Raw genomic sequence first — 24651 nt, 5'->3', positions numbered from 1 at the left:
TTGTTTTATCTCTCCCCCTGTGAGTTGCATACGCCTCTGTATTAAACAGATCCTCCCTCTCCCTTCGATCCCCACTTCTCGATTCCTCTCTCTCCGAACTGCCGGTTTTGAAGATGTCTAAGAAAGAAACGGCTATCGACCTGGAGGAGTATCACCATGATAACGGACCTATTGTCACGTTTACCAATTTACACTACTGTGTTCGAGAGAGCAGGCTCTGCTGCAGGAAGGGTCCAGAAAAATACATCCTCAAAGATGTGAGGTAGGATATTTACCTGAGACGCACCTGTCAGTGTCTGCACACACACCGATATGTCATATCACTCAGTATGATGAGTGGGAACTGAAGTCTAATTTATTTGATCACATGAAAGTTGTGTTTGTGGCTCTTCTCGTCGGATGTTTATTTGTACAGGATTTTGTTGACGTCATTAAGAGCTAATGCATTGTATTTTTATTCTGCTTGAAACAAACAATAAACTAAACTAAAGCTAAACTAAAATTTAGCTTTAGTTTTAAGCTAAACATCTGGAAAAGAGAGTCAAAAATGTTCCGGTCATTTCCTTTTTTTTTTAGTGGTATTTTAAATCTGCTTTTTAATTTTTATTTCCTCATTGTGGGCTGAGCCTGAAGATATTTATATTCGTGTTCATGTTGTTATGTTAATCTTGCAGCGCGTGTGTTTCCTGTGCAAAGAAAGTTCACCATTGGGGGCACTAAATGTTTTCATAAAGGGAATGCATCTACAGTATTAATACGTACGTTCATATTATTAGCAACATGCAGTGACTTGAGTAAAACATAAAAGACTGAGTGGAATATTTAATTGTCTGTTGCAGCGGAATCATGAGACCAGGGATGAACGCCATCATGGGAGCCACCGGGAGTGGAAAAACATCGTAAGAAATATGTCCATTCACACATAAACCGGTAAGAAATTCCTCCTACAGTTACGACCTCTGACATGTTGGACTCGGACTCTTCCTGTCAGACTCCTGGATGTCATCGCAGGAAGAAAAGATCCCGCTGGGCTGCAGCAAGGAAAGGTCTCGGTGGATGGTAAAGTCATCGCGTCCGACCTCAGGCTCAGCTCGGCCTACGTGGTCCAGGTATCAGAACGCGGAGTTGTTGTACTTTGGAATTGCTTGGAGATACGTGTGCCTACGTCACCCGCGTGCTTGCAGGATGACATCCTGATGGGCACCCTGTCTGTGAGGGAGAACCTCCTGTTCAGCGCCAACCTGCGTCTGGACCGCAAGCATCACTCCACAGAGGAGAAGAACAGCCGAGTGGAGGCCATTTTAAAAGACTTGGGCCTGGTAGACTGCGCCGACACTAAGGTGCCCCAGCTTGGCTGCACATCGCTCACTATCCAGCAAAACTGGGGTTTCAGTCAGTTCTGAATGCTGATACTTCGCTAATACAGTATATGAGGAATACGATGAAGCACTGTTTTTAATCTCTGTGTGTGTGTGTGTGCGTGTGTGTGTGTAGATCGGGACTGAGTTTCTCCGGGGTGTATCTGGAGGCGAGAGGAAGAGATGCAGCATCGGGATGGAGCTCATCACCTCTCCCTCCCTGCTGTTCCTGGATGAACCCACCACCGGACTGGATTCCAACACGGCGAGCTGCATCATCAATCTGCTGCACAAGTACTGCACGTTTACTCATTAATCGTTGTGTGAGAATCACACGCACGCACACACACACACACACACACAGGATACCGATCAAAACTGGATGCTGACGAGTGTCCTCACGCGTGTCCAGGATATCCAGACGAGGAAAGACTGTGATCTTCTCCATCCATCAGCCGCGCTACTCTATCTTCAAGCGGTTTGACCACCTGACTCTGTTGCATAAAGGGGAGGTCGTGTACGCAGGAGCAGCGGGCCAGACGCTGGACTACTTTAGAGTCCTTGGTTAGTGCGTGATTGCGAGAAAAACGATTTGAGCTTGACTCTGAATGTGTTCAAAGCACAATATGATGCATCCTTATACAGAAAAGATCAATATTTTGCGCTGCCGTCGGGCACCCTGATGCCTCGCAGCCACCTACCTTCATAAAGCCGCTGTTAGACGTGCAAACTTCACTGTCTTTCTGTTTCAGTAACATCAAACTGATGATTTACTCGCATGCGTTCCTGTCTTTGATATTTACAGGCTATCAAATAGATGAATTTGACAACCCGGCTGATTTCTTCATGGACGTTACAAATGGAGAGGCAAAATCTACATTGCAAACAATTACCACTGGTAGGACATCACAACCCCCCCCCCAATTTGCATCTACATCAATAGAATCTTTGTTTTCAGGCACCATGCTTTTATTTTGTTGAACATTAATGACTGTTTATTACATCCTTATCTGCACTCTGGCCTCGCTCTCTCCTTCCACAGCAGAGACTGAAAACCAGTTGGCCTCGGCGTATCGCCGGTCCCAGCTCTGTCACAATGTGCTCCAGGAGCAGGAGCATCTGAACCAACGTTCTGAAGAAGGAAGCCAACATAGAGAGAAGGCAGCCGACTATGCTACGCCATTTCTGTATCAGGTCAGCTCAGAAGCAAAGGAAGAATCTGATCATTGACTGATGGCGCAGCGGGTTTATGGCGTGTCTGCCCCTGCTGACTGTTGTAACATCTCGCTAGGTTGCCCGCTGGATGAACCTCGGTTATGACATTGTGCCCATAAACAAAATAGCCTGACCCCTTCTTGTGCGCGTGTGCGTGCGACAGATGCGTGTGGTGTGTGGCAGGACGTTGCTGAACACACTGAGGAACCCTCAGGCCTCTTTCGCCCAGTTGGGTATGGCAATCTTTTTTGCACTCTTGGTGGGGCTCATTTATTACCAAATGCCCCGGACGTTGCCCGAGGCTTTACAGAACAGGTACAAAGACACTCATGAGTTTGAATCATCTCACAATATCCATTAAGGAGCCATAAGATGAAAATAAAACAGTGGCTATTTGTTTTGACGGATGTCATGATGATATTTTACAGATAATATCACAGATAATATTACATTACTCTTTTTCTTTATGACAGGAGCGGAGCATTCTTCTTCCTTATCATCAATATGGTGTTTGGGAATCTCTCTGCTGTTGAGCTCTTTATCAGCGAAAGGGCAATCTTCATGTGAGTGGAAGATTGGACTTGTGTGTGTGTGTGTGTGTGTGTGTGTTTTAGTGCAGAAGATTGTGAAAGTCTCTACACACTAGCTACTAATGCTAAATCTCTGCTAAGTAACAATAGGCTGGTTTTATTCATGACGTTTAATCACTAAGGTCCACAAGCTTAAGTGGACTTAAACTTAAACGTCCGTGTCCAAGTGAAGTTTGGTTATTTGCGTGCGTTGCTAGGATACATGATAGGACAATGATTTCATTTGTAATTTTTAACCATGCAATGGCGAATCAAAGAAAAACAGAAAAATTACTTGTTTTTACAAGTTTCTAAATTCTGAAACATTACATACGACATATTTGGACAGGTAACGAGGATTATTTTTTTAAATCTTCTTTGTGTAAAAACATTGCGTTTGTTTACGCCGTTTGTGTTTCGTCTGTTGCAGCCATGAGAACTCCAGCGGTTATTACCGCACCTCTGTTTACTTCCTGTCCAAGGTCTTTGTTGACCTCCTCCCCAACCGCATCATCCCAATCTTTCTATCTGGAGGCATCAGTTACTATATGATGGGTAAAACGCTTTGATACAAGCGCACCAAGAATACACTCCATGATGATCTGGGAAACCGAAGCCTGCATGGGCGCCTCACAGACGACTCTCTCTCTTTAGGATTGAGGCCTGCCTTTGCGGCGTTCTTCCTTTTCACTGCGACCATGTGTCTGGTCAGTCTGGCAGGAGTCGGCCTGGCCTTCCTCATCTCAGCGAGCGTGTCTTCGTTCGCGATGGCTAACATCTTCGTCGCTCTCCCTTTTGTCTTCATGATGGTGAGATGTCAACGATCATGATGTGAACATCTGAAGACGTGCAGTTGGATTACTTGCTGTCCCCCCCCCCATTTTAGGTCTTTGGCGGTTATCTCGTCAATCTCGACTCCATGCTCAGTTGGCTCTCGTGGCTGAGATGGCTCAGCATCTTCAGATATGGAATGAACGTAAGCAGAGGGACTTCTGTCGCGCTTCCTGTCCCAAGGAAGCTGTTCACACTGATCTCTTTGTGTCTTTCAGGCCATATTCATCATTGAGCTGACCGATCAGACATTTTACGGTACCGGTAACACCACCATGTGAGCGCCGAGCGGTAGCATGACCGTTAAACGCCACACACACCCCTCAGACAAACTGAGCCGCTCTCGTCTGTGCTGCAGGATCCCCGGGGAGCAGTTACTGAACAATCTGGACATCGACTACTCCGTGTGGGGCTTCTGGCAGAACGAGGTGGCCCTACTGGGATTGGTGTTGAGCTGCATGTTCCTGGCCTACATACAGCTGCGAAGAATCAACCGCTGGAAGTGAAGCCCCGCCAGCTGTTTGTATATCCTGCAAAGATGCCTTTTCATCTTTGTATTATTTGTTTGGCCTCAAATGAAACAACAAAAAGAAAATGGCACAACGCTGAAACACGTGTGCGCCGGATGGAGTGTAAGCTTTCTGTGGTGATTCTCTGAATGATTTTTTTGAGCATCCTCATTTACTCACACATGAACAAGCGCACGGGCCCTAACATTTGACTCCCAAGTAGATACGTGTAAATCACACTCTGTCCGTGCACGAGGGAATGTAAGGCAAGCAAAGTACCTACAACGCTCCCCACGGTTATTGCATGAAATGGAGTTATGTAAAATATGTGTGTTTTCCTCAATTCTGCATATTTAAAATCTTAGGAAGCCTCAGGTTTTCCATTATAAACTGAAATGTACTTCTGTTGGATTTTGAATGTTGGAAGCATATCACAAGTTTGAAATGGCCTCCTGGGGTTAAGGCAATAAAATATTAGTATATTGTGAAATTATATAGTGAAGCAACACTGAGCCTGCCCTCTGCCTGACATGCAGGTCATTTGTCGTCACATTGGACACTCGTAAAACAGTCAACTTTACAAATCGTAAAATCTCACGTGTTAGAAAACAGAGTTCATATTTCCACCAGAGTAACTTTCAGCTCCTCCCCCGGTGGCTCCCTACGCGTGTGTGTACGGGTGGAATAGCCGACGCTTATCTTTTATAAGAAAGAAAAGAATAAATATTTGAACACATTTTATTTGATAGAATTGTTACAAAATGCTTAAAACTGTTTAAAATTCCCACGAAGGGCACCATCATCTACACATTTTACACAACAAAATGCTATTCTAAATTTAACTGCAACTTCTGCCAAAGTTCCGCCAGTGGAGACTGCTCATTTACAACATCTCCTCTTGTGCACGTGGAGAACCCGTCGGCAGCAAGGACAGATGTGGAAAGCGTCCTTGAAATGGTTCACAAATAATGGAATCAGGCAGCACCCGAGCAGCAACCTGTGGGACAGAAACGCCACACCAGTGTTTCCCCAATTCAACACCCGATTGCTTTACAGATTAAGCCATTTGCATGAGCGTCTACCCACCCGCATAACATAAACACCAGACACATGAGCAAAGCGTGGGTCCCGACGCGGTAGACGACCAGTGTGGTGACCCGTGTCTGACAGCTTGGACATGTCGTCAAGGCTGGAGAGTGATGCAGCTCCGTCTCGTAGCTCACAAACTTGGGCTTGGGGGTGGACAGAGGGTGAGGGGATGCTAGAGAGAAGACGTCAGGGAATGAAAAGGAATGTTTGTTTTTCAAATGTAATATCACAGCAGCATACCTTTGTCTTTAAATACAGATCCCTCTGTGTAAAAAACATTAAATTGCATTTATTTTGTATGCAGAACCACAATAAACAACATGATAGGACACATTTACACTTCCCTTACTGAAAATCCGAAAAACAAAAAAAAAGTGGCCTCCACATTCAAAATGGAGGCAGACGTGAAGCAAGCATGTACCTGGTAAAGGTGATTGAGCTTGGGTGGGGCAACCAACTTCAGTAGAAAAGGAGAAGGAAGGAGGTGATGGCAGAGGGTGGAAAGAGGGTGGTGAGTGAACGTTCGCATCTTTCTCCGTGTTTTCTTCTGGGAAAACAAATACACGTAAAAAATATTTTAACCGTGAAAAGTGGTTCAGCAAATCCAGCAGAGAGGACATTCACCTGGTAAGAAGTGCAGTGGAGGTGATAACGACTCCATCCAACGATTCAGCAACAGGAAGCCGGAGTGAGGAGCTGAACGTGTGTTGACGTTCGCAGCCTGCAGACGCTCATGTGTTGTTGAACCACCAGGTGCAACAGGATGATATTAATGGAACCTCTTCTAATTGGTTCAAAAGCCTATTACCCACAATGCAGCAGCAGGGTGATTATAATTAATATGCTAATGAGGCAGAAGGTATTTAAAGATTTTTTTATTTTTAATTTGTTGACTTCCTTTGACTTTAAGGGGATTACTTGCAGATAAATGATATTGAATGAGTTAAAGTTATAGGACTACTTGAGACTTTTTGGGGGGGGAGAAAATAAAATAAAAATAAATTAAATAGTCAAACATTACGTAATATAATTTTTATTATACTTCCTCGTGGCTTTTTAGTAATGGAAAAGTCTGACCAGCTGAATCTTATCATAGTTTTGCTTATATATTTACGCACTAGATGGCGCTGTTCTGTAACCGGTTCGGCCGGTCTCTCCCGGCGCCACAGGAGGAGCTCTTGCAGCGTCGTTAGCTTATGAGGCTTCGGTGTGGTTGGGGATATTCATTCACTTGAATGCAACAGCTAGCGTGATGGTGCTAAGCTAGCTGTCAGCCAGGCTTCCGCGGGGTTCGCAGTCGAGGTGACGTTAGCTACCGGATGCTCCCGGTCATAGCCTCCTGGGCGTCTTGACATTCCCTCGACATTCCTGGACGAATTCGTGTCGACTGACCAGAGTCCGCGAATTCAGGTCCATTCCTGATCTAACCTTTCCCCCGCTAGCGTAGCCTAGCTTGCCGGCTAACGAGAGCAGACACTCGCAGAACTGGACTGACGAGGTGAGTTAGCATAAGGGGGGCTAGCTAGCAGAATGTGTGTAGTCGCGGAATAAGGGCATCTCTTGCAAGGAAAAACCGTGGTCTGGCATAGCGAGGGTAGGCCTTATTGAAAACGCGTGTAAGTAATAACTAAATACATATTTGTGGGGTGTTTCTGTCGGCCAGGCCCACTCAACGCCGGCGGACAGCTAGCGTTAGCTGGAAATGTGTTTAGCTTGCTAGTTACCTTAGTAATATTTCGCCAGTGGTGACAAGTTACCGAGTGACGCTGATAACCGAGCATTAGTCGCGATAATGCCGAGCTGATATAACAGTTTCGTGTAATAAAAGTGAATAATTTGACGTGTCAAGATAAGGAAATTAAGCCCTGGTTAACATTAGCTTTGTAATTATTTGGCTTCTCGAGGCAGCCTAATGTGTTTAAGCTAACATAGGCTAGCTATCAACTATAAGCCCAATATCCACTCAAATAAGTTATCAGATGGGCGCTTGTCCCATTTCAGAACTTATCAGGCGTTTTATTTACGCTGTTATCTGTGAAAGTGTAAAGCCGCTAAACGCAAAGTTCACTTCAGTTGTTCTCAGGTTTCCTCTGTGGTGTTGTCGCTGAACTAAGTTTTGTGTGTTTTTTACTTGACTTCCACAGTTCCACTTAGAACCACACCCAGACAAGATGTCCCTTCATCAGTTTCTGCTGGAACCCATCACCTGCCACGCGTGGAATCAAGACAGGACGCGTAAGCCTCACACGTTTGTTCTTTTAGTTATATATTCCTTTATTTGAATCCCACTGTAAACGATTTCAGCACAACTATTGATTCAATTAAGAATAAGTTAATAGAACATAATCTTGTAGAGACCAGTTTTGACCTGCTTGTTTTCAAGTGAACTTTTACATTGCATTCTTTGGTCAACGTTCCTTTCCACGAACGGGTCAAACTGGTTTGTTGCCTCTACTTCTATCCTGGTGAACTGCTGGTATCTGTTTTTTTCTTTCTTTCTTTCAGAAATTGCTATCAGTCCAAATAACCACGAAGTCCATATCTACAGGAAGAGTGGCAACCAGTGGGTTAAGACCCACGAGTTGAAGGAGCACAATGGACACATCACAGGTAATGAAACTGCATAACGCAGGTCAAAGTTCATTTGCTCTGTCACGTCTCTGTGTTTTATGTCTACCTCACACTCGGCTATGATGGTAATGGTCATTAACAGGTGCTGATGCACATATAATACCATTATCATTCAGCTCAGTTGTTTCCACTGAGTCGCTGTTTGATTTGCAATAATCACTAATTACAAAGCATCTCTTTGTTGTTGTTTTTTAGGTATTGACTGGGCTCCAAAAAGTGACCGCATAGTGACGTGTGGAGCAGACCGTAATGCCTATGTGTGGTCCCAGAAGGAAGGGGTGTGGAAGCCCACACTGGTCATCCTCAGGATCAACCGAGCCGCCACCTTCGTCAAGTGGTCTCCGCTGGAGAACAAGTTTGCAGTCGGTAGCGGTGCTCGACTCATCTCCGTCTGCTACTTTGAGTCTGAGAACGACTGGTGAGGCCGTTCACAATGCATCGCCAATCTCCCACATGAGTTTAAAAAGAAAAGCGTCCCCAAGCTGAGGAATACCCCCCCCCCCCCCCCCTTTTGTTCAAACTAATTTGATCCATTTGCGTTAGCCTCTCAAACTAAAGCGGTGGAAATTCTTCACCTTTTCATTTTTGGTTTCTTCTCAGTTGTGCAAAATTAGGAAATAACAGAAACATTTTTATTCATACTGGAAGTAGAAATCCTTTTAGCATCCATGTTAAAGTGGTTTTCCCTTTTCCTGATGCTCCAGGTGGGTGAGCAAGCACATCAAGAAGCCGGTCCGCTCCACCATCCTCAGCCTGGACTGGCATCCCAACAACGTCCTGCTGGCTGCTGGATCCTGCGACTTCAAATGCAGGTGAACGTCGACATTCGCTCGGATGGGACGAAGACGGAATGATTACAAACCTGACGCTACTTTCTTTTGCTCCGACCCCCCCCCCCCCCCCAGGGTGTTCTCGGCCTACATTAAGGAGGTGGAAGAGAAGCCGGGCCCCACGCCCTGGGGCAGCAAGATGCCATTCGGAGCTGTGCTGGCAGAGTTCGGAGGAGCGGGTCTGTATGCTACAGTAAAATGCTTTGGTTTATTATTAGCTGTAAGCCTTTGGGCCAAGTCAGACCTGATTTTTTTTATATTTAAACGGTTCGTGTCTTTTAGGTGGAGGGGGTTGGGTCCACTCTGTCTCTTTCTCCTCGTCTGGTAACCGCCTGGCCTGGGTCAGCCATGACAGCACCGTCATTGTGGTGGACAGCTCGAAGACCAAGAGGTATTCTAAGTACAGAGGGATCTTGTTTATGGACGACAGCCTTCTTGGAATGTGTCCACGCGGCGTTTATTTGTTAACGGGACGTGATGCTGTGACGCTAGGAGAGATTCACCGCAGCTTCAGAGTGTTTGTTGAAAATAGAGTGAAAGCAGTTAAATGGCGACGTTCTAATGATCGTGTCTGTGTGCTCGTTTAGTCCCTTAATGCTGAAGACGGAGTTCCTTCCTCTCCTCAGCGTCATTTTTGTCTCAGAGAACAGTTTAGTAGCCGCGGTAAGAATAAAACATCCGCACCATTTGATGATTAAAAGCCCACATATACTCGAGAGCGACGTTTGCAAGCTCGTCTTTGTCTTCAGGGCCACGACTGTTGCCCGATGCTGTTCCGGTGCGACGATGCTGGAGCGCTGACATTTGTGTCGAAGCTTGACCTCCCGAAGCAGAGCATCCAGAGAAACATCTCGGCCATGGAGCGTTTCAGGAACATGGACAAGCGAGCCACCACCGAGGACCGCAACACTGCCCTGGACACACTGCACCAGAACAGCATCACGTGAGTCGCATCAGCCGGGACACGATGGGTTAAAACGCTCCTGGTCCGTACCACCGTTATTATGTCTGCTACTTAAAGTCTGCAGGACACACATTTACATTTCACACCTGATCTCATAATTGGCTTCTCAGACGCCTGTCTCCTATGTCAAACGCTACCATGAGATACCACCGCTTGGTAGTATTTTAAATCTTTCCATTTCCTCAGCCCTCTTTAACGTTCCGTGTGTGTCTCTACGTCTGGTCCTCAGCCAAGTGTCTATCTACGAGGGGGACAAAAGCGATTGTCGCAAGTTCTGCACCACGGGCATCGATGGCGCGATGACCATTTGGGACTTCAAGGTATAAAAGCGATCGACAGATAAATAATCTCAGATCTGCCTGCTCTAAGGCTCTCCTCCTCCTCCTCCTCCTCCTCCTCCTCCTCAGAGCCTAGAAGCTTCTGTCCAGGGTCTCCGCATCATGTGAACGAATGAAGGAAAGCTGCAGCCTCACTTTTCTCCAACACCACCCCCCACCTCACCCCCTCCGCTCCCGAGACACAGCCAATAACACCTTTATGAGTGTCTGCTGAAGCACTGATCACACTCTCGTGGGTGTGTGCCGACACTCTCACGCGCACGCTCGAGTACGTACATGACGTGTGGCATTACTGATTTATTTTGTTGTCGTTAGTTTTTAAATGAAGGTTAATCGGGTGTCAAAAATGGGAAGGTCTTCTGACGCGTGTTGAAGCGTGATGTGAAACGTGTGTTTTTATGTTCTTTAACCTCCTGTTCCAAAAGTTCAACGCTAAAAAGGTGTGTTTTATCCAAACGTCAGACTGTAGCTCACCACTGATTAACCCTGACATGACTTCTGAATATTTGTTCAGTAGATGGGCGGACTTGACGCTTTACTTCCTGGAGCACAACGCATGCTCTCCAGCAGGTGAAGTCGTCGTTCAGGTATTGCGAGGTCGTGTTGCTGGTTGTTCGGGTAGTCGGATGTACAGGATCTGACGGTGGAGGAAAACTAGCTCTGTAGCTCCGTAGCTATCACACTAAAAACGCAGAAGATGGAGGATTTCTATGTAACCGATTATGAGATAGACATGAAATAAAGATAAAATACATTTACAGTACACCAGTTATCTGACTCCTCTTTTCTCCTATGGTCGGCGGGTGGATTGTTCAGTAACATCAGAAGGGAAGTACTAGCGTAGGTTTTGTTTATGTGCATTAAAAAAAGCATTGATTTTGCAGGATGTAGCTGGTGTCGGGTTCACTTCCTGGAACAATCGCATGCTGTGTACTAAGAATACTTGGAAGTAAAGCGCTGAGAGGCAGCAGAACAAACCCTTCAAGGCTCAGTTCAGGTTCTTAAAGTCAATCTGAATACGACATGAATTATTCATGGGGTTTCGTTGTGCTTTGAACAAGAGTAAATGTCCTCAGCCGTGATCGTGGCTCTGAGGCATGTACTCCCAGCTAGCATCAGCATGCTAACAGTACTTGTACAATATGAAGCTGATATTTACTCAAACACGAGCTAGCATTGTGTACGAGTAAATATGTTTGCACCAATTGAGCAACAAACTGTTCAGTTTAGCTTGTTAGCATCAAAGTCAGTAGTTATTTTAGTTTAAACATGCAGCGAGGAAGCTTACATTACATTTCATTCCTCCAGCAGGCTTCTTCTGCAAGCAGTAATAGAATGTTTGAGTGGGCTTCGTTGCATGAGAAGTAAAAAAAAAGAAATGAATCGACCCAAAAGCCGTCTCCAAACCCATCAAGCTTTCATCTGACGGTTTAACTTTCTTTTTAATCCACTTTGACATGGAAATATCTGTTTATAGAGATTAGTCTCGATTTCAACTCCATTCTCTCCGGCTCAAGTTGCTAATTGTCTTAATAACAATGGCTGGCACAAAAAAGAGGAAGTGCTGGCCCAGATAATTGTTTATCCGTCATGCTGCCGTGTGCAATCCACACTGGAAGCCCAGAGATGTTGTCCTCGGGGCTAAACCTCCATCAGACTTGCTGATGTGGCTTCCAGGATGCCGTAAACGGGGTCATTCAGGGCTTTTTCTCTTCACATAAAGAAAGCGACTACAATTTATTTTTGTTTCTTGAGACATAATAGTGTGAAAAGTGAGTAAAAAGTATTTGAACTGGGGAGTTAGGACATGTTAAAGAAATATAACTTTTCCTCTGGTGACGTCAGCCTTTCATCCCTTCTCTCGCGGTTGACTTCCGGCCCTCCCCTTTCCCTCTTTATGCAGAAATGCATTCCTTCTGTTCCTTGTCTGGCATACTTCAGACATTTCTCTTGGCTCCTCCCTCTCTTCCTACTTTCTTTGAAAGAAAAACAAAGCCCCTTTCTTTCCTGTTAAAAATGAAAGCTTTGATCCCGTCCTCTCGCCTTCCTGAAAAGTTCTGCTCATGATCTTTCCTGGCCGGAGCAGAAGCCTGCACGAATAAACTTCCTGCACCTCACCAGACCCTCCTCCACCTCCTCCTCCTCCTCTGACCTCTCCTCCCTCTCTTCAGCTCAGCCTCTTTCTTCCTGAACTCACTCTGTCGTTGCCGTTCGTGTTGACTGGCCAGAGTCCGCGAGCTGAACTCCTATCCTCTTCCATTTTCTCTGCCCCTGCCTGTTTCTCCTCTTCGTCTCTCTCTGTCCCGGCTGCCTGTCGTCCCATTCATCTCTGCCCAACCCTCGGGGGTAAGTCGCTCGGAGAATATTTAACAGTTGACTGGGTTCGCTTTGACATGTCAGACAAGCAAGCACACGCTTTACGAGTGTAATGCAATTTCATTAAAAGCTAAAACAGGAAGTCGCTGTCTCAGCTGTTATGTGAAACTAGCCCTTCTGTGATGGAGATGTTATTTCCTGGGTGTGTACTCTAGCTGTAACGTCCTGGGGGGGGGTCATTCCTCTCATGCCTCCAGAAGTCTGGATCTCATTAACGAAGCATGAATGTGATAGGGTCAGTGTTTTTCTGTGCATAGAAGTTAAACTAAACTGCGTTTTACTCTCGGGTGATCTCCTCAACCTGCCCTGAACGCGCCGCCTGTTTTTAGTTATTTCTTCAGCCGGTTTTCTGTTTCCATTTTGCAGCTTTCATTTAAAACGTTTGCTTTTCTAGACTTGAGAGTTCTCTTGGAGCCCACCAGCGACTGGTTCCTCAATCCACTTCCTGGTCTGCTTCTAACACCTGATTGGCCAATGGCGTACCACAGCTTCCTTCTGGAACCAATTAGCTGCCACGCCTGGAATAAAGATCGTACCCGTACGTCCGCTCACCCTCTCTGATTGGCCGCTTGAGTCTGACTCATCTCCAAACTGCACTCAGTTTTAATGACATCATGGAACATCTTGCTTCCACTCGAGTATGCACCGGGGGTTTGTGATTGGCTCCCAGGTGGGTGAAGGCATTTCCTGTTTCCTGTAACAGTGAGAGTTCCATCTCGGGGGCCTTTCTGAAGAGCTCTTGTGCTCTGTCGGATGCAGGAAACGAATGCCATATTTGGCCGTTTCGCTCGGCGCCACGGTTTCGGGGAAACAGGCGCCCGTGGTCGAGTCGTACGTTTGTAGTTTCACCAGCTCACAAAAAAAAACCACAAAGATGTAAATTCAATCTTCCTGCTCTAAGACAAACAGATCTGACTCGTCTGTTTGACTAATAGTTTGCCTCTGTCTATTTGAAGATACCACATGTGTGTGTGTGTGTGTGTGTGTGCACTGCCTTCAGGCGCACACATCCGCTCCAGCGTGCTCATGCATCAGGTAGCTGGCTCGGCCTTCCTCTTTTGCTAATCAGACATGAACTTCTCCTTTCTCTCTGCGCCTCGCCCTCGCGCCGATGGTGACTTTCCTTTCGTACTGGACTTCAGAGGTTGCATTTTGCCCCAACAACCACGAGGTCCACGTCTACAAGAGAGACGGGGGCAAGTGGAGCAGGATCCACGAGCTGAAGGAGCACAATGGGAAGGTGACAGGTAAGACCCAGGTGAACTCCCAGACACGGGGTTGGGTGTGGGGGGGTGGGGGGTAGCTCAGCTCGGCTCTGGGTCTGCACATGTTGAAGGTATAAGAGCCTCTTTCTCCTTGCAGGCATCGACTGGGCCCCGGACAGTAATCGTATAGTTACTTGCGGAGCGGATCGTAACGCCTACGTGTGGACCCTGAAGGAGGGCACGTGGAAACCCACCCTGGTCATCCTCAGGATCAACCGCGCCGCCCGCTGCGTGAGGTGGTCGCCGCGAGAGAACAAGTTCGCCGTGGGCAGCGGCTCGCGCCTCATCTCCATCTGCTACTTTGAGGAGGAAAACGACTGGTGAGGACTGGGAGCGCGTCTCCCTGCCAAATAGCAGGCGGCCATTCTGAGGCGCTGTGCTGCTGCTCTTAGGTGGGTGTGCAAGCACATCAAGAAGCCGATCCGCTCCACCGTCCTCAGCCTGGACTGGCATCCCAACAACGTCCTGCTGGCTGCTGGATCCTGCGACTTCAAATGCAGGCGAGTCGCGCGACGCGCACAAAGATGTTTTCTTGCTGCGTTTAATGCATAACACTGCTGGGCACCTGTTTGACAGGGTGTTCTCAGCCTACATAAAGGAGGTGGAGGAGAAGCCCGGCCCCACCCCCTGGGGCAGCAAGATGCCCTTTGGGGAGATGCTGTTTGAGTCTGGGGGCTCTGGGACCGGTCAGGCGTTGGGTGGAGGCGGCGGCTGGGTGCACAGCGTGTGCTTCTCCCACTCGGGCAACCGCCTGGCCTGGACCTCCCACGACTCCACCGTGTCTGTCGCCGAGGGAGGCAAGACCAGCACGTGAGAGAGGGCAGGGAGTCGTGTGTGTGTGTGTGTGTGTGTGTGTGTGTGTGTGTGTGCGTGCATGCGTGTGCACATTGACCTGTTATTCCTCCACAGGGTGAACAGTTTGAGCTCGGAGACGCTCCCTCTGCTGTGTGTCACCTTCATTACCGAGAACAGCTTGATAGCAGCCGTGAGTTTTCACTACACGCAATCGCATGTCAATGAATCATAGTTTATTATTATTATTATATCATATTTACATATTATCTGTCTGATGACTAAAATCAAATTGGTTGGCCGGTTAGTATTTTTCTGAATATTTTCAAAAAAGAAATCTTGACATCTTGTGTGACAAAGTTTTACTCGTTACTCGTTTTACAACCAACATGTTTCAGCAGTGAGTCGGTTCAGTTACTTCCTGTTTCAGAGTGTTCATATTCTCTCTTTGAAACCACTTTTCGTGCTCTAATCTGTCAACTTTGGTGCCTGCAAGGGGCTCAAATGCAAAAGCTTCCGCGGCAGACGGAGCCAATCGAATGCCGTTAAAATAATTGGAAGACGAGGGCCAGCTTTTTAGCTTTATCTTTTAAAAATCGAATCGTTATTGAGATTACGCCCGTGTTTCCGATGCTCCAGGGCCACGACTGCTACCCGATGCTGTACGCGTACGACGGTGACAAAGGCAGCTTGACATATGGAGGAAAGCTGGATGTTCCTAAGCAGGTGGCCCAGAAGGACATCAGTGCCAGGGAGCGTTTCCAGAACCTGGACCGCCGGGCCTCAGAGTCCCAGAGCAAGGAGAAGGACCTGAACACCCGGCACAAGAACAGCATCAGGTAACGAGGCCTGCAGGTCTGCTTCAGATCAGGTGAAGTGAGATCAAGAAGCATTTTTCTACTTACCGCAGCTTTGTATCTGATTCATCACTTCTGTTTATTTGTGTGAGTTTGCAGCATTTGACTTGTTCCAAACATTATTTCAGCGAAATCTCTGTGCTGGAAGGAGGACGAAACCAGTGCACCAAGTTCTGCACCACCGGCATGGATGGAGGGATGTGCATCTGGGACGTCAAGGTAAAACCTCCCCCCGCGCTGCATGGACGGAAGACGCTGTTCTTCTGTTTGATGTCCCGTTGATGGCACTCCTTTTTAATATTTCAACCTGTTTCCAGACTCTGGTGTCTACGATGAAGAACCTGAAGATCGTCTGAGCTGAAGTTTGCATCACCCACAGACAGAATATTAGCTTCTGGAGGAACCTGCTGCCGTATTACTCAAAGCTTCTCCGCCAAATGTTAATCAGGTATTTTTTATATACGACTTAAACAATCAGACTCGGGTCAGATGTTTTTGCTGAGCGGATTAAAATCAACGCTGCAAACGGAGAACCGACCACAAGTCTGTGAAGGTACTTAATGAGTTAATTAGTTAAGCTCAGGCTTTAAACGGGACATTTTTATCAGTCGTGTTGGAAGGCGGCAGTTTCTTAAAGCTTATGCTGGTCATAAAACGCATTTAATAAATAAAAACTGTTACATTGCTCAATGACGCATCACTGCAGGTGTGTTTTTATCACTTTCACCTGTGACTATGATTTTTCTTTAATCTGGAACATTAGGAATTAAAAAAAAAAGTATAAGGACTTCCTGCTTTTTTTTTTCTTTTCTTTTTGTAAAAAATACTTTATTCTTGTGTTACTTTTTCTTAAATGTAATTTAAACATTTTCTAGTAATATAACATTATTAACATTATTATCTCTCAATGCATTTACCAACATTTATATACATATATATATATATTTTAAACTATCTATGAATAGCATAAAGCATGAGAAAACAATATTAGGGTTAATTTTCAATGCAAACGTTTACTACGCACAAGTTAGCCCGGCAGCGCCACCTAGAGTCAGGAGAAACAACGATCTCGTGTAGAGGAGAAAGAGAGAGAAAGAGAGCCTCTCAGCATCAGCACCACCGTGCCTCCTCAGACATCCCCCCCCCCGCGACCAGCACTTCCTGCCTGGAGCCTCTGGAGGCGGCTGGCTCGGGATTTGTCCGTGCGTCCGTCTCCCGCTGCTGCTTGACATGACGTTTAGACGACGACGTCCTCGCCGTGAAGCGGCGATGCTCGTGACGTTCCGTTAGACGCGGCTTGTTCCGATCCCGGCAGAGCCGACCGGCTGTCCGCGCCTCACTCAGAGGGGATTCCGTCTTTCGCCATCCTGCCCGTCTGCCGGCAACTGTTGCTTATTCCCACTGTAAATGAATCTTGTAAGGTAGGTGGAGTCTTTTAATCCCGCTAGCGTGACGTGACGTGATCGGAGATGGATCCATGATGAATGGTACCTGAACCTGACTGGCATCTGAACGATGAGGATGAAGATGAAGAGGGATTTTATTTCCACATTTCTTATAAGTGATGATGTAATTATCTCGCAGCTCAGTGTAGAGTCGACACCTGCCACTCTCTCCTCGTCTTCATCGCCTCTCTTCTGCCTCAACAGTGTCCCACATAGAATACGAGGTGATGACTCCGGGTCTGGGTCTAGATGGGGGCTAAAACTGAGAGGAAAAGAGAAGCAGCAGAACCCCGTCTGAGAAGCTGGAGCTGGAAATGTTACAAAGTGACTGAAATGATCAATCAGAGATCAATCATTGGCAGAAAACTTTGAAACACCAGTGATTTCTGTTCACCATGAACTAGAATATTTTGGAAACTTTGTTGCAGATTTATTTTCCGTCGGTCCACTAATCACTATTTGATGCTGACTTTGGCATCGATTATGTCGCTATCCTTGATAATATATTCATCTAATGCTAACTGGACTGAGGTTGAACCAGGCGGCTGAAGCAGAAGCGTCCTTCTGTCCGTCCTGCTGTCACACGAGAAGACGCCTCCTGGCTGCTCATGATGTCCAGCAGTCAGTGTGTCTCCGCCTGTCCTCCGGCCTGCTAATTATCAGTCAGCTTGATAAAGTCATTACCGACCCGGCTGGGCCTGCTGGGCCTGGCGCCGGCTGACACGCAGCAGTCATTCACACGGTGAGGGGTGTGTGTGTGTGTGTGTGTGTGTGTGTGTGTGGGACGGAGTGTTCGGTATTAATAACCCGGAACGAGTGCCACGCTAAAAATGGGAGCGTCAGATGAAGAGACGGAGAGAACGAGGGCATGCCGGCCGAGCCGTCTTTAAACACGCCACAGTTTCATCTCCTGTGTTCCGCCGACAGAAGGATCAGGGGGTGTCATGTATGATTTAAGAAGGTCTGAGCTGCAGCGTGGGAGGAAGCGGCGCTCCACTGGTGTGGACAGTTTCACTCCACTGACACTCCAAGTCCACTTAGATTTCCTGTTTTAACTCAGAAGATGGTAAATCGATGGTTTCCTCTGCGTCGGCCGCAAGTGAAAATCCACAATATGAATATTTAATTAGAGTGGAATTCCCTTTGGTGGCTTTGTCGTTTGGAGTCCCACCAATTATGGAGTGTGTGTGTGTGGGGGGGGGGGGGGACACATTACTAAATCTAGGTCTCTTATGAAATCTGTCTCTGTAAGAACCGGCATGCAAACAGGGAGGGGCTGTGTGTGTGTGTCTACATTAATATTGTCCCTTTGCCTTCCTGCATGTTAATTTAATCATCGAGAAGCAGGGAGGAGACGCAGAACAGAAGGAAATGGAGGAGAGGAAGATGAAAGAACCGAGGAGGTTTCTGCTGGGGAAAAAAATAGACAATCCCCTGCTCGGTGGTTTCCATGACAACAGTGACATCATTGATGGAGCTGTTTGGGTTTCTGCGAGAGATGTTCAAAGGAATATATATATATATATATATATATATTTAATTTGCATGTGTGTGTCTGAGAGAGACAGACTTTCAGGACGAACCTCTGGTTCAGTCATTCTGTGGTTACCCGCAGTTGCCAGGCAACGGCAGTCATGGCAACAAGTTGAAGCAGGACCGAATGTTGCTAAGCAAAAGGAGCGGATGGGTTGAGATTTTAGGAACACTGATGCTTTGAGAACACCGGGGGACAGAGACGCTGCGTTCGAGGACAGGGCAGGGAAGGACAGGTCGTGTGGTTGCGTTCGTCTATCGGGACGGCGCGTCTCATCAATCTATTTAGACACACGGAACACGTCGGAGGCTGGTTTGTCACGTCATCGATCAGATATGGAAATATGGAAAGTCAAACATGTTTGTCTGCGATGCTTCCAGGTTTATGAACAACCGCGTTCCCCCCAACAAGAGATACCAGCCCACGGAATATGAGCACGCCGCCAACTGCGCCACGCATGCGGTGACTGCCCACACACACACACACACACACACACGGTCTCTTTTACAATGCACTTTAAACTCTTTGATTGCACAGAATCGCGCTCCTTACACGTCTTTGAATGCTCAACCACAACCACATAACCACAAAATACATTCCTGACTCTTCCCGAAATACATAAAACACTTGTGGGTGGGGCCTCCTCTTCCTATTCCCCCAGGGAATAAAAAATACCCTGCAGTGTTATGCAACAGATCAACGCAGACCGCTTCAGATTGTTCTTCACCTACACCCACGTCGCCTTCTGCACGTTTGAAGCTGATGCGTCGTTGGCGTTTGTGAATTCCTCCAGCTATGGATCATCCCCAGCCTGCTCGGCAGCTCGCTGCTGCACTTCCAGTCGGAGGACCAATGGGAGCGGCTGTCGGCCTGGGTTTACGGCGCGGGGCTCAGCTCGCTCTTCATCATCTCCACCCTGTTCCACACTGTGAGCTGGAAGAAGAGCCACCTCCGGTACGCACACTGTGACATGAGAACACCTACGTCCTGTATCGTGCTTCTAATCGTGTACGGTGTCACTCCGTTGTCATGACGACGCCTGGTCTCTCCTCAGGTCCGTGGAGCACTCTTTCCACATGTGTGACAGGATGGTGATCTATTTCTTCATCGCTGCCTCCTACGCCCCGTGGTAAACGACCCGGCCTGCTGTGTGTGTGTGTGTGTGTGTGTGAGTGTGTGTGTGCGTGCATGCAGCTTTATGTTGATTTGTCACTGTGCGTGCTTTTCCAGGCTGAACCTCCGTGAGCTCGGTCCGTGGGCGTGTCACATGCGCTGGTTGGTGTGGGTCATGGCGTCCTCTGGAACCACCTACGTCTTCTTCTTTCACGAGAGGTAAAATTCATACCTTTGAACGATTCCTTCAAACCAATTCTACTGACAGCCGTCTCACTGCTTTCACATTAAAATGCACCTGTTTTTGGAAAAACAAGCAGGAAGTGGCAAATGGTCAGCGCTTCGTGAACCAAACTGAAATCAATCTGCAAACTCAGGACAGGCTCTTTAGCGGTGAAAGTATCTGACTGTCGTAAACACTCTCCTCTGCGTCAGATATAAGATCATGGAGTTGATCTGCTACACGGTGATGGGAGTGTTTCCTGCCTTGGTCATCCTCTCCATGGTAAGCGCGCCCATTCGGCATCCCGCCTGCAACCACTTCCTTCCTGTAAATGTCTTTCTGTTTCTTCCCAGCCGGAGCAGTCGGGATTGTGCGAGCTGCTGATGGGCGGAGCCTGCTACTGCCTGGGAATGATTTTTTTCAAAAGTGATGGCATTGTCCCGTTTGCTCATGCCATTTGGCACATGTTCGTAGCCATGGGAGCGGCCGTCCACTACTACGCCATCTGGAAGTACCTCTACGCTCAGCCATCCAATGAGGTGCAGACGTCCAGATGACATCGCTGACTTGAAGCCGCTCCTGTGTTTGCGCTTGCTTTGCAGGGACGGTGGGTGCCGTGCTCTCCCTTCAGGCGGTGCCTCCTACGGAAAGCAGGTTAAAAAACCGATGGTGCATTCAGGTGATCCTGCTCAACTCGTAAAAAGTCACACAAAGTGTCTGCGTTTATTACGTTCGGGGCGTAAATGTTCAGATGATTCTCGATTAGCCACAAATGTGAAGCTTCAGGTAGCTTCCCAGGCTAACTGAGGCCGTTGAGATTTATCCTCATAACCTTTAGTTCAAATCCATTGGTTAGAATTTGCTGGGTAAGTAAAACCTCTGTTTGGTTTGTCCAAAAATCACCAGATGATGAGTATTCATACTGGTTGCCGGGGGTAACTGAACTAAATCACATGCCAATCCATCCAGTGGGACCAAACAGCAGACCTTTGGCCTGGCTGCTGTTAGTTTCATCCAGTTACTGACGTCTGTGTAAATAATAACAGGACCTCACATACCTTTTGTAAATATGATGCATTTATGTGACATTTCCTGACTTTTACGAACTGTCGAAGACACGTGAACGCATCAAGTGATTTCCTGACGTAGTAATGAAATAGTGAGACATGCATATGAAACTATTTGGTCAAAAGCAAACCCTGCAGATATCGATCGAGACGTGGCTTTCCCTTCTCGCTCGTTTTAACTACCTGTGTGCTTCCATATTTATCAGCCTCTAGTTATAAAGTTTAGTATGAAATCTAATAAACTGCTAGTGTCGATTAGGGTTAGAAAGTGACGATGTCCCTCAGTAGATTCATACAGTATATATTTCTCAATATAATATGACCTCATCTGTACTTTAACGGCTGATGATCCTCTTCAGCCTAATGGGCGGGGCCTATCTGAGCGTCTGTGACACGCCGACTGACTTACTGCCCTACCTGAAAGCACACGACTAACATGCATCCCACACTTGAAAGGAAACTGAAGCTATAGCATTGTTGAACAATCTGTCCCAATATTAAGGCACCTCAGGTGTGTGTGTGTGTGCGTGTCAGACTTTCATGAATCCAAAGACTCTGATTGGCTGAGTCTCTGTTTACACATGAACGCATGTACCGGTACCTTGTAAACATAACAAAGTATATTAGAAAATACACATGTCGTCTTAGCTGATTTGATATACGTGGCTAGAGGACGGAAAGGTCACCGTCTTCTGCTCATATTCAACCTTTATTTCGCTGTTTTTCCTCTCAGGGTTGGGATCATTTGGGCTCTAAAGGCCCGTTCAGCAACATTCAAGGACCATTAAAGCTGCTCCTGCTTTTTGGGAGCAACACAGATCTGCGTACAGTATAAAATAGATGTGAGGTTATTTCCTTTATTGGTGTCGCTGCTCTGCTCAGCTCAGCTCCACTTTGCTAACATACGTGTTTATAGATTAATATAAGGAACCTGGAAGGATATTGTTGCAGTAAAATACGCAATCTTTCCATTTCAGTCTGAACACAAATACACTGTGATAAACATTTATGAAATGATCAGCCCATGTTCGTTTTCATTAATTACGTGCATTAGTTCTAGAAGATAGGAGGACTTCTTGTGGATTCACACTAATAAAAAAAAAACCAAATCATACATTCCAAATTATATTATAGAACAAATGTATATATTTTTAACAAATAATCGGCTGTACAGAACTGTCTACTTTGCTGCCTAACTGTCAGTGATCAAACTCTGGGGTCTAATTTTAAGTTGAAATAATCTACAAAACCTAAAAATAAAAAAAAAGGTTTATGTATTAATTACTTTATTAGTTATTTACTTTTTTAGTAAACATTTTTTACTGAGCAATCACTGGTTTGGTGACAGTGAGATGAAGCTTTTGATGCCGTCTGTCCCGTCTCTGTCCTTATGTCTGACTTTGTGTGGAGCTTTCTAAAGCTGTGAAGACTTCATGGACACTCTGTACATCGTTTCTAGACATTCTGTGATCGTAGAGCTGCTTGCTCTGTCCTCAGTACCGCTGTTTTCTCCCCGATTGTACGAGACCAATTATATTATCTCATAGAACTATTATCTCTCTCTGTCTACTTTTGATTTGGTTTATTGTGTCTGTGGAGCTTTTGTGCTGTGATAAGAGTACATTATACCAACAATGCTTTTATCTTTTCTATATCTCTTGTAATAAAAAACATTTTTCATGCAGTATATTCCTGGACTTTACATTTTTAGATTTTAGATTTTTCTTGGAATCTGCAGCAGTCCTTGAAGGTAAACCCTTACCAGTATTTTTTCCTAATTAGATTTCATTATACAATAAATAAAAAAGATATTCAAATGCTACACATTCATAAATGTTAGATATAAAGAAAACTTTAGATGCTGTTATTAATATAAACCATAACGCTTGTAGATAATCTATCATTTTAGATATTCTCCAGTCAGTTCTATTTAGTTATTTGATTTTTATATCATATTTGTTGCTGTATTAAAACAAATAAGGTTCGCTTCCTTTCACCAGTTAATACAAATACGAGCCCAAACAGAAAGATTATGAATTAAGACGAGTTGTTTTCAAATGTCAGCGAATTACGGTGAAATATTTTATATTATAAATGAATAATTTTAATAAATTCCCATGAAGAGGCGCGACATCCAATGTGTGCACGTCCCACCGCTGTCCGCCAGGGGGAGCTGTCTCCGTTCACTCAGTTGGTCACAGCAGGTGCATCGCGGTGAAGCAGAGCTCGGGTGTTTCCGTCGCGGCTCGTCACTCGAGCCGCTGTGGATGCGGGAATGCGGTTGCGGGCATTGGTGGTCACTCGGCAGAGATGTGCGTGCGGAGCCGGGAGCCCGTCTGCTAGCGGACTGTTTGGGGGGGGCTGTGGAAGGAAGCCCCGGAGGACTGGGTGTCGCTCCGCGCAGGACATGGCGGGGGGGTCCCCACGCGTTTCTGGGGGTTTTCTATCTTGTTGGGAAGACGCAGCGAGACGGGAGCTAAGGATTCCCCGCGGACGCACCGCGGAGCCACGCACTGCAGGCAGCGTGAGTAGGGCAGCGGACACCCGGGAGGGGGGCCCGGGGGGGGCCCGGGGGGGGCCCGGGGGGGGGCTGGGCTTGGCACTGGTGGAATCGCGCCTCAACTTTTCCAGGATCTAATTTGCTCACTCGCCGCATCGTTTAAAGCCTTTGTAGTTTAAAAAAAAAAAACACCTTATTTTATCTCCATTATTGTTGAGTTTCGTTCGCACACAAAATAAAAGCACGCAGTTTGCGGCGTTTATTTAACGCACACCTGCGTGATCACCTGGACTACAATCATGAGACACCTGGTTGCGGACGGTTCACAGGCCGCCGCCGCCTCACGCCTCACGGCTCGTCGGCGCATTCATTTGTGAGGATTTTTCTCCTCCCTTTTTGGTTGCTACGGCGGTTGCTACGGACGACCACGCAGCCCGAAGTCGTAAACAGGCGGACGGACCCGAACATTAAGGGCAGACTCGTGCGCGTCACAAGTTGGTGAAGGTTTAATCCAGATTATAATGATGACCTTCACGCTGTCCAGACAAGGACAGTAATCAAGTAAAAAAGATGCGTGAAAAATGATGATAAATGTCACTCAGTTGTCGTGCGTGTGCGTGCGCGTGCGCGTGTCTATGGAGGGGTTTGGGTTAACTGCGGCCAAGTAGCCAGATTACTGTGGATTAGCAGGCATTTTAAACAGTCACGTTGTCCCTTGCAGGGCCTGCAGGGTCGGCTGCAGCACCTGTCAAATATCTATCCGAAAATGGATCCAATAAGGTGCTCTAACCCCCCCCCATGTGACCTGAATAAATGCAGGGGCGGGTCTAGGGTTTTTCTAACTCTTGGGCCAAAACCAGATGAATGTAAATGTTTCCTCATTCAGTTAGATCTATGGATATTCTATTTGTTAGAAATCGGTTCTGCAAAATCGTGTCTTGTTCAAACATCATGTTGGCATAAAAAATAATTCTTAGTTTCACATTTATAGATTTGATACCTAAGATGAATTGTTTTCGAATCTGTAATACATTAATTTAAAACATATCATGTCTATTATTGAAGTTTATAGAGCAGTTCAGAAAATAATATCTGACTGTTAGACACTGAGCTGAGGGATCTGAGAATCCTGAGATGATCATAAT

General features: G+C 46.5%; 4 protein-coding genes across 5 annotated transcripts; all 4 read left to right on the top strand.

Moving 5' to 3' along the window:
• The first annotated feature begins 113 nt into the window (after nt 1-113).
• Nucleotides 114-4479, top strand: abcg2b (ATP-binding cassette, sub-family G (WHITE), member 2b). Its single transcript, XM_068750790.1, has 15 exons — nt 114-262; nt 840-899; nt 992-1109; nt 1185-1340; nt 1495-1652; nt 1771-1922; nt 2164-2256; nt 2401-2552; nt 2737-2888; nt 3047-3136; nt 3573-3697; nt 3797-3951; nt 4029-4118; nt 4192-4250; nt 4332-4479. The coding sequence occupies exons 1-15, from the start codon at nt 114-116 to the stop codon at nt 4477-4479; spliced, it is 1857 nt and encodes a 618-aa protein (XP_068606891.1).
• A 2335-nt stretch (nt 4480-6814) lies between these two features.
• On the top strand, nt 6815-11097 carry LOC137906350 (actin-related protein 2/3 complex subunit 1A). The gene is made up of 11 exons (XM_068750599.1): nt 6815-7069; nt 7716-7806; nt 8077-8181; nt 8398-8620; nt 8907-9014; nt 9108-9211; nt 9315-9423; nt 9620-9695; nt 9782-9975; nt 10226-10316; nt 10404-11097. Exons 2-11 carry the CDS (start codon nt 7743-7745, stop codon nt 10440-10442), a joined length of 1113 nt encoding a protein of 370 aa, XP_068606700.1. The 5' UTR covers nt 6815-7069; nt 7716-7742; the 3' UTR covers nt 10443-11097.
• A 429-nt stretch (nt 11098-11526) lies between these two features.
• LOC137906595 (monocyte to macrophage differentiation factor 2) lies at nt 11527-20496 on the top strand. Of its 2 annotated transcripts, none has more exons than XM_068750881.1 (7): nt 11527-11567; nt 18984-19065; nt 19397-19557; nt 19658-19732; nt 19834-19935; nt 20152-20221; nt 20293-20496. In XM_068750881.1, exons 1-7 carry the CDS (start codon nt 11527-11529, stop codon nt 20494-20496), a joined length of 735 nt encoding a protein of 244 aa, XP_068606982.1. The 2 variants fall into 2 exon arrangements, with proteins under 2 accessions (XP_068606982.1, XP_068606983.1); XM_068750882.1 differs by lacking the exon at nt 11527-11567 and adding an exon at nt 17032-17045.
• LOC137906387 (actin-related protein 2/3 complex subunit 1B-A-like) lies at nt 12550-16317 on the top strand. Its single transcript, XM_068750643.1, has 10 exons — nt 12550-12680; nt 13105-13248; nt 13853-13957; nt 14073-14295; nt 14368-14475; nt 14552-14785; nt 14885-14960; nt 15407-15606; nt 15753-15843; nt 15942-16317. The coding sequence occupies exons 2-10, from the start codon at nt 13185-13187 to the stop codon at nt 15978-15980; spliced, it is 1140 nt and encodes a 379-aa protein (XP_068606744.1). The 5' UTR covers nt 12550-12680; nt 13105-13184; the 3' UTR covers nt 15981-16317.
• Nucleotides 20497-24651: the final 4155 nt, after the last annotated feature.

Source organism: Brachionichthys hirsutus, chromosome 17 (genome assembly GCF_040956055.1).
Source record: "Brachionichthys hirsutus isolate HB-005 chromosome 17, CSIRO-AGI_Bhir_v1, whole genome shotgun sequence".
In the NCBI taxonomy this organism is placed as follows: Eukaryota; Metazoa; Chordata; class Actinopteri; order Lophiiformes; family Brachionichthyidae; genus Brachionichthys; species Brachionichthys hirsutus.
This window is presented reverse-complemented; position numbering and strand designations above follow the sequence as displayed.

Excerpts from the sequence above, each read along its gene's own strand:
- LOC137906387 (XM_068750643.1), top strand. The coding sequence starts at position 13,185 with ATGGCGTACCACAGCTTCCTTCTGGAACCAATTAGCTGCCACGCCTGG. Across the intron at positions 13,958-14,072 it reads GCACAATGGGAAGGTGACAG|GCATCGACTGGGCCCCGGAC; the intron begins GTAAGACCCAGG and ends TTCTCCTTGCAG. Across the intron at positions 14,786-14,884 it reads GAGGGAGGCAAGACCAGCAC|GGTGAACAGTTTGAGCTCGG; the intron begins GTGAGAGAGGGC and ends ATTCCTCCACAG.
- abcg2b (XM_068750790.1), top strand. The coding sequence starts at position 114 with ATGTCTAAGAAAGAAACGGCTATCGACCTGGAGGAGTATCACCATGAT. Across the intron at positions 900-991 it reads ACCGGGAGTGGAAAAACATC|ACTCCTGGATGTCATCGCAG; the intron begins GTAAGAAATATG and ends TCTTCCTGTCAG. Across the intron at positions 1,341-1,494 it reads TAGACTGCGCCGACACTAAG|ATCGGGACTGAGTTTCTCCG; the intron begins GTGCCCCAGCTT and ends GTGTGTGTGTAG.
- LOC137906595 (XM_068750881.1), top strand. The coding sequence starts at position 11,527 with ATGTTTGCACCAATTGAGCAACAAACTGTTCAGTTTAGCTT. Across the intron at positions 19,558-19,657 it reads TGGAAGAAGAGCCACCTCCG|GTCCGTGGAGCACTCTTTCC; the intron begins GTACGCACACTG and ends GTCTCTCCTCAG. Across the intron at positions 19,733-19,833 it reads GCTGCCTCCTACGCCCCGTG|GCTGAACCTCCGTGAGCTCG; the intron begins GTAAACGACCCG and ends GTGCTTTTCCAG.
- LOC137906350 (XM_068750599.1), top strand. The coding sequence starts at position 7,743 with ATGTCCCTTCATCAGTTTCTGCTGGAACCCATCACCTGCCACGCGTGG. Across the intron at positions 8,621-8,906 it reads TTTGAGTCTGAGAACGACTG|GTGGGTGAGCAAGCACATCA; the intron begins GTGAGGCCGTTC and ends CTGATGCTCCAG. Across the intron at positions 9,015-9,107 it reads TCCTGCGACTTCAAATGCAG|GGTGTTCTCGGCCTACATTA; the intron begins GTGAACGTCGAC and ends CCCCCCCCCCAG.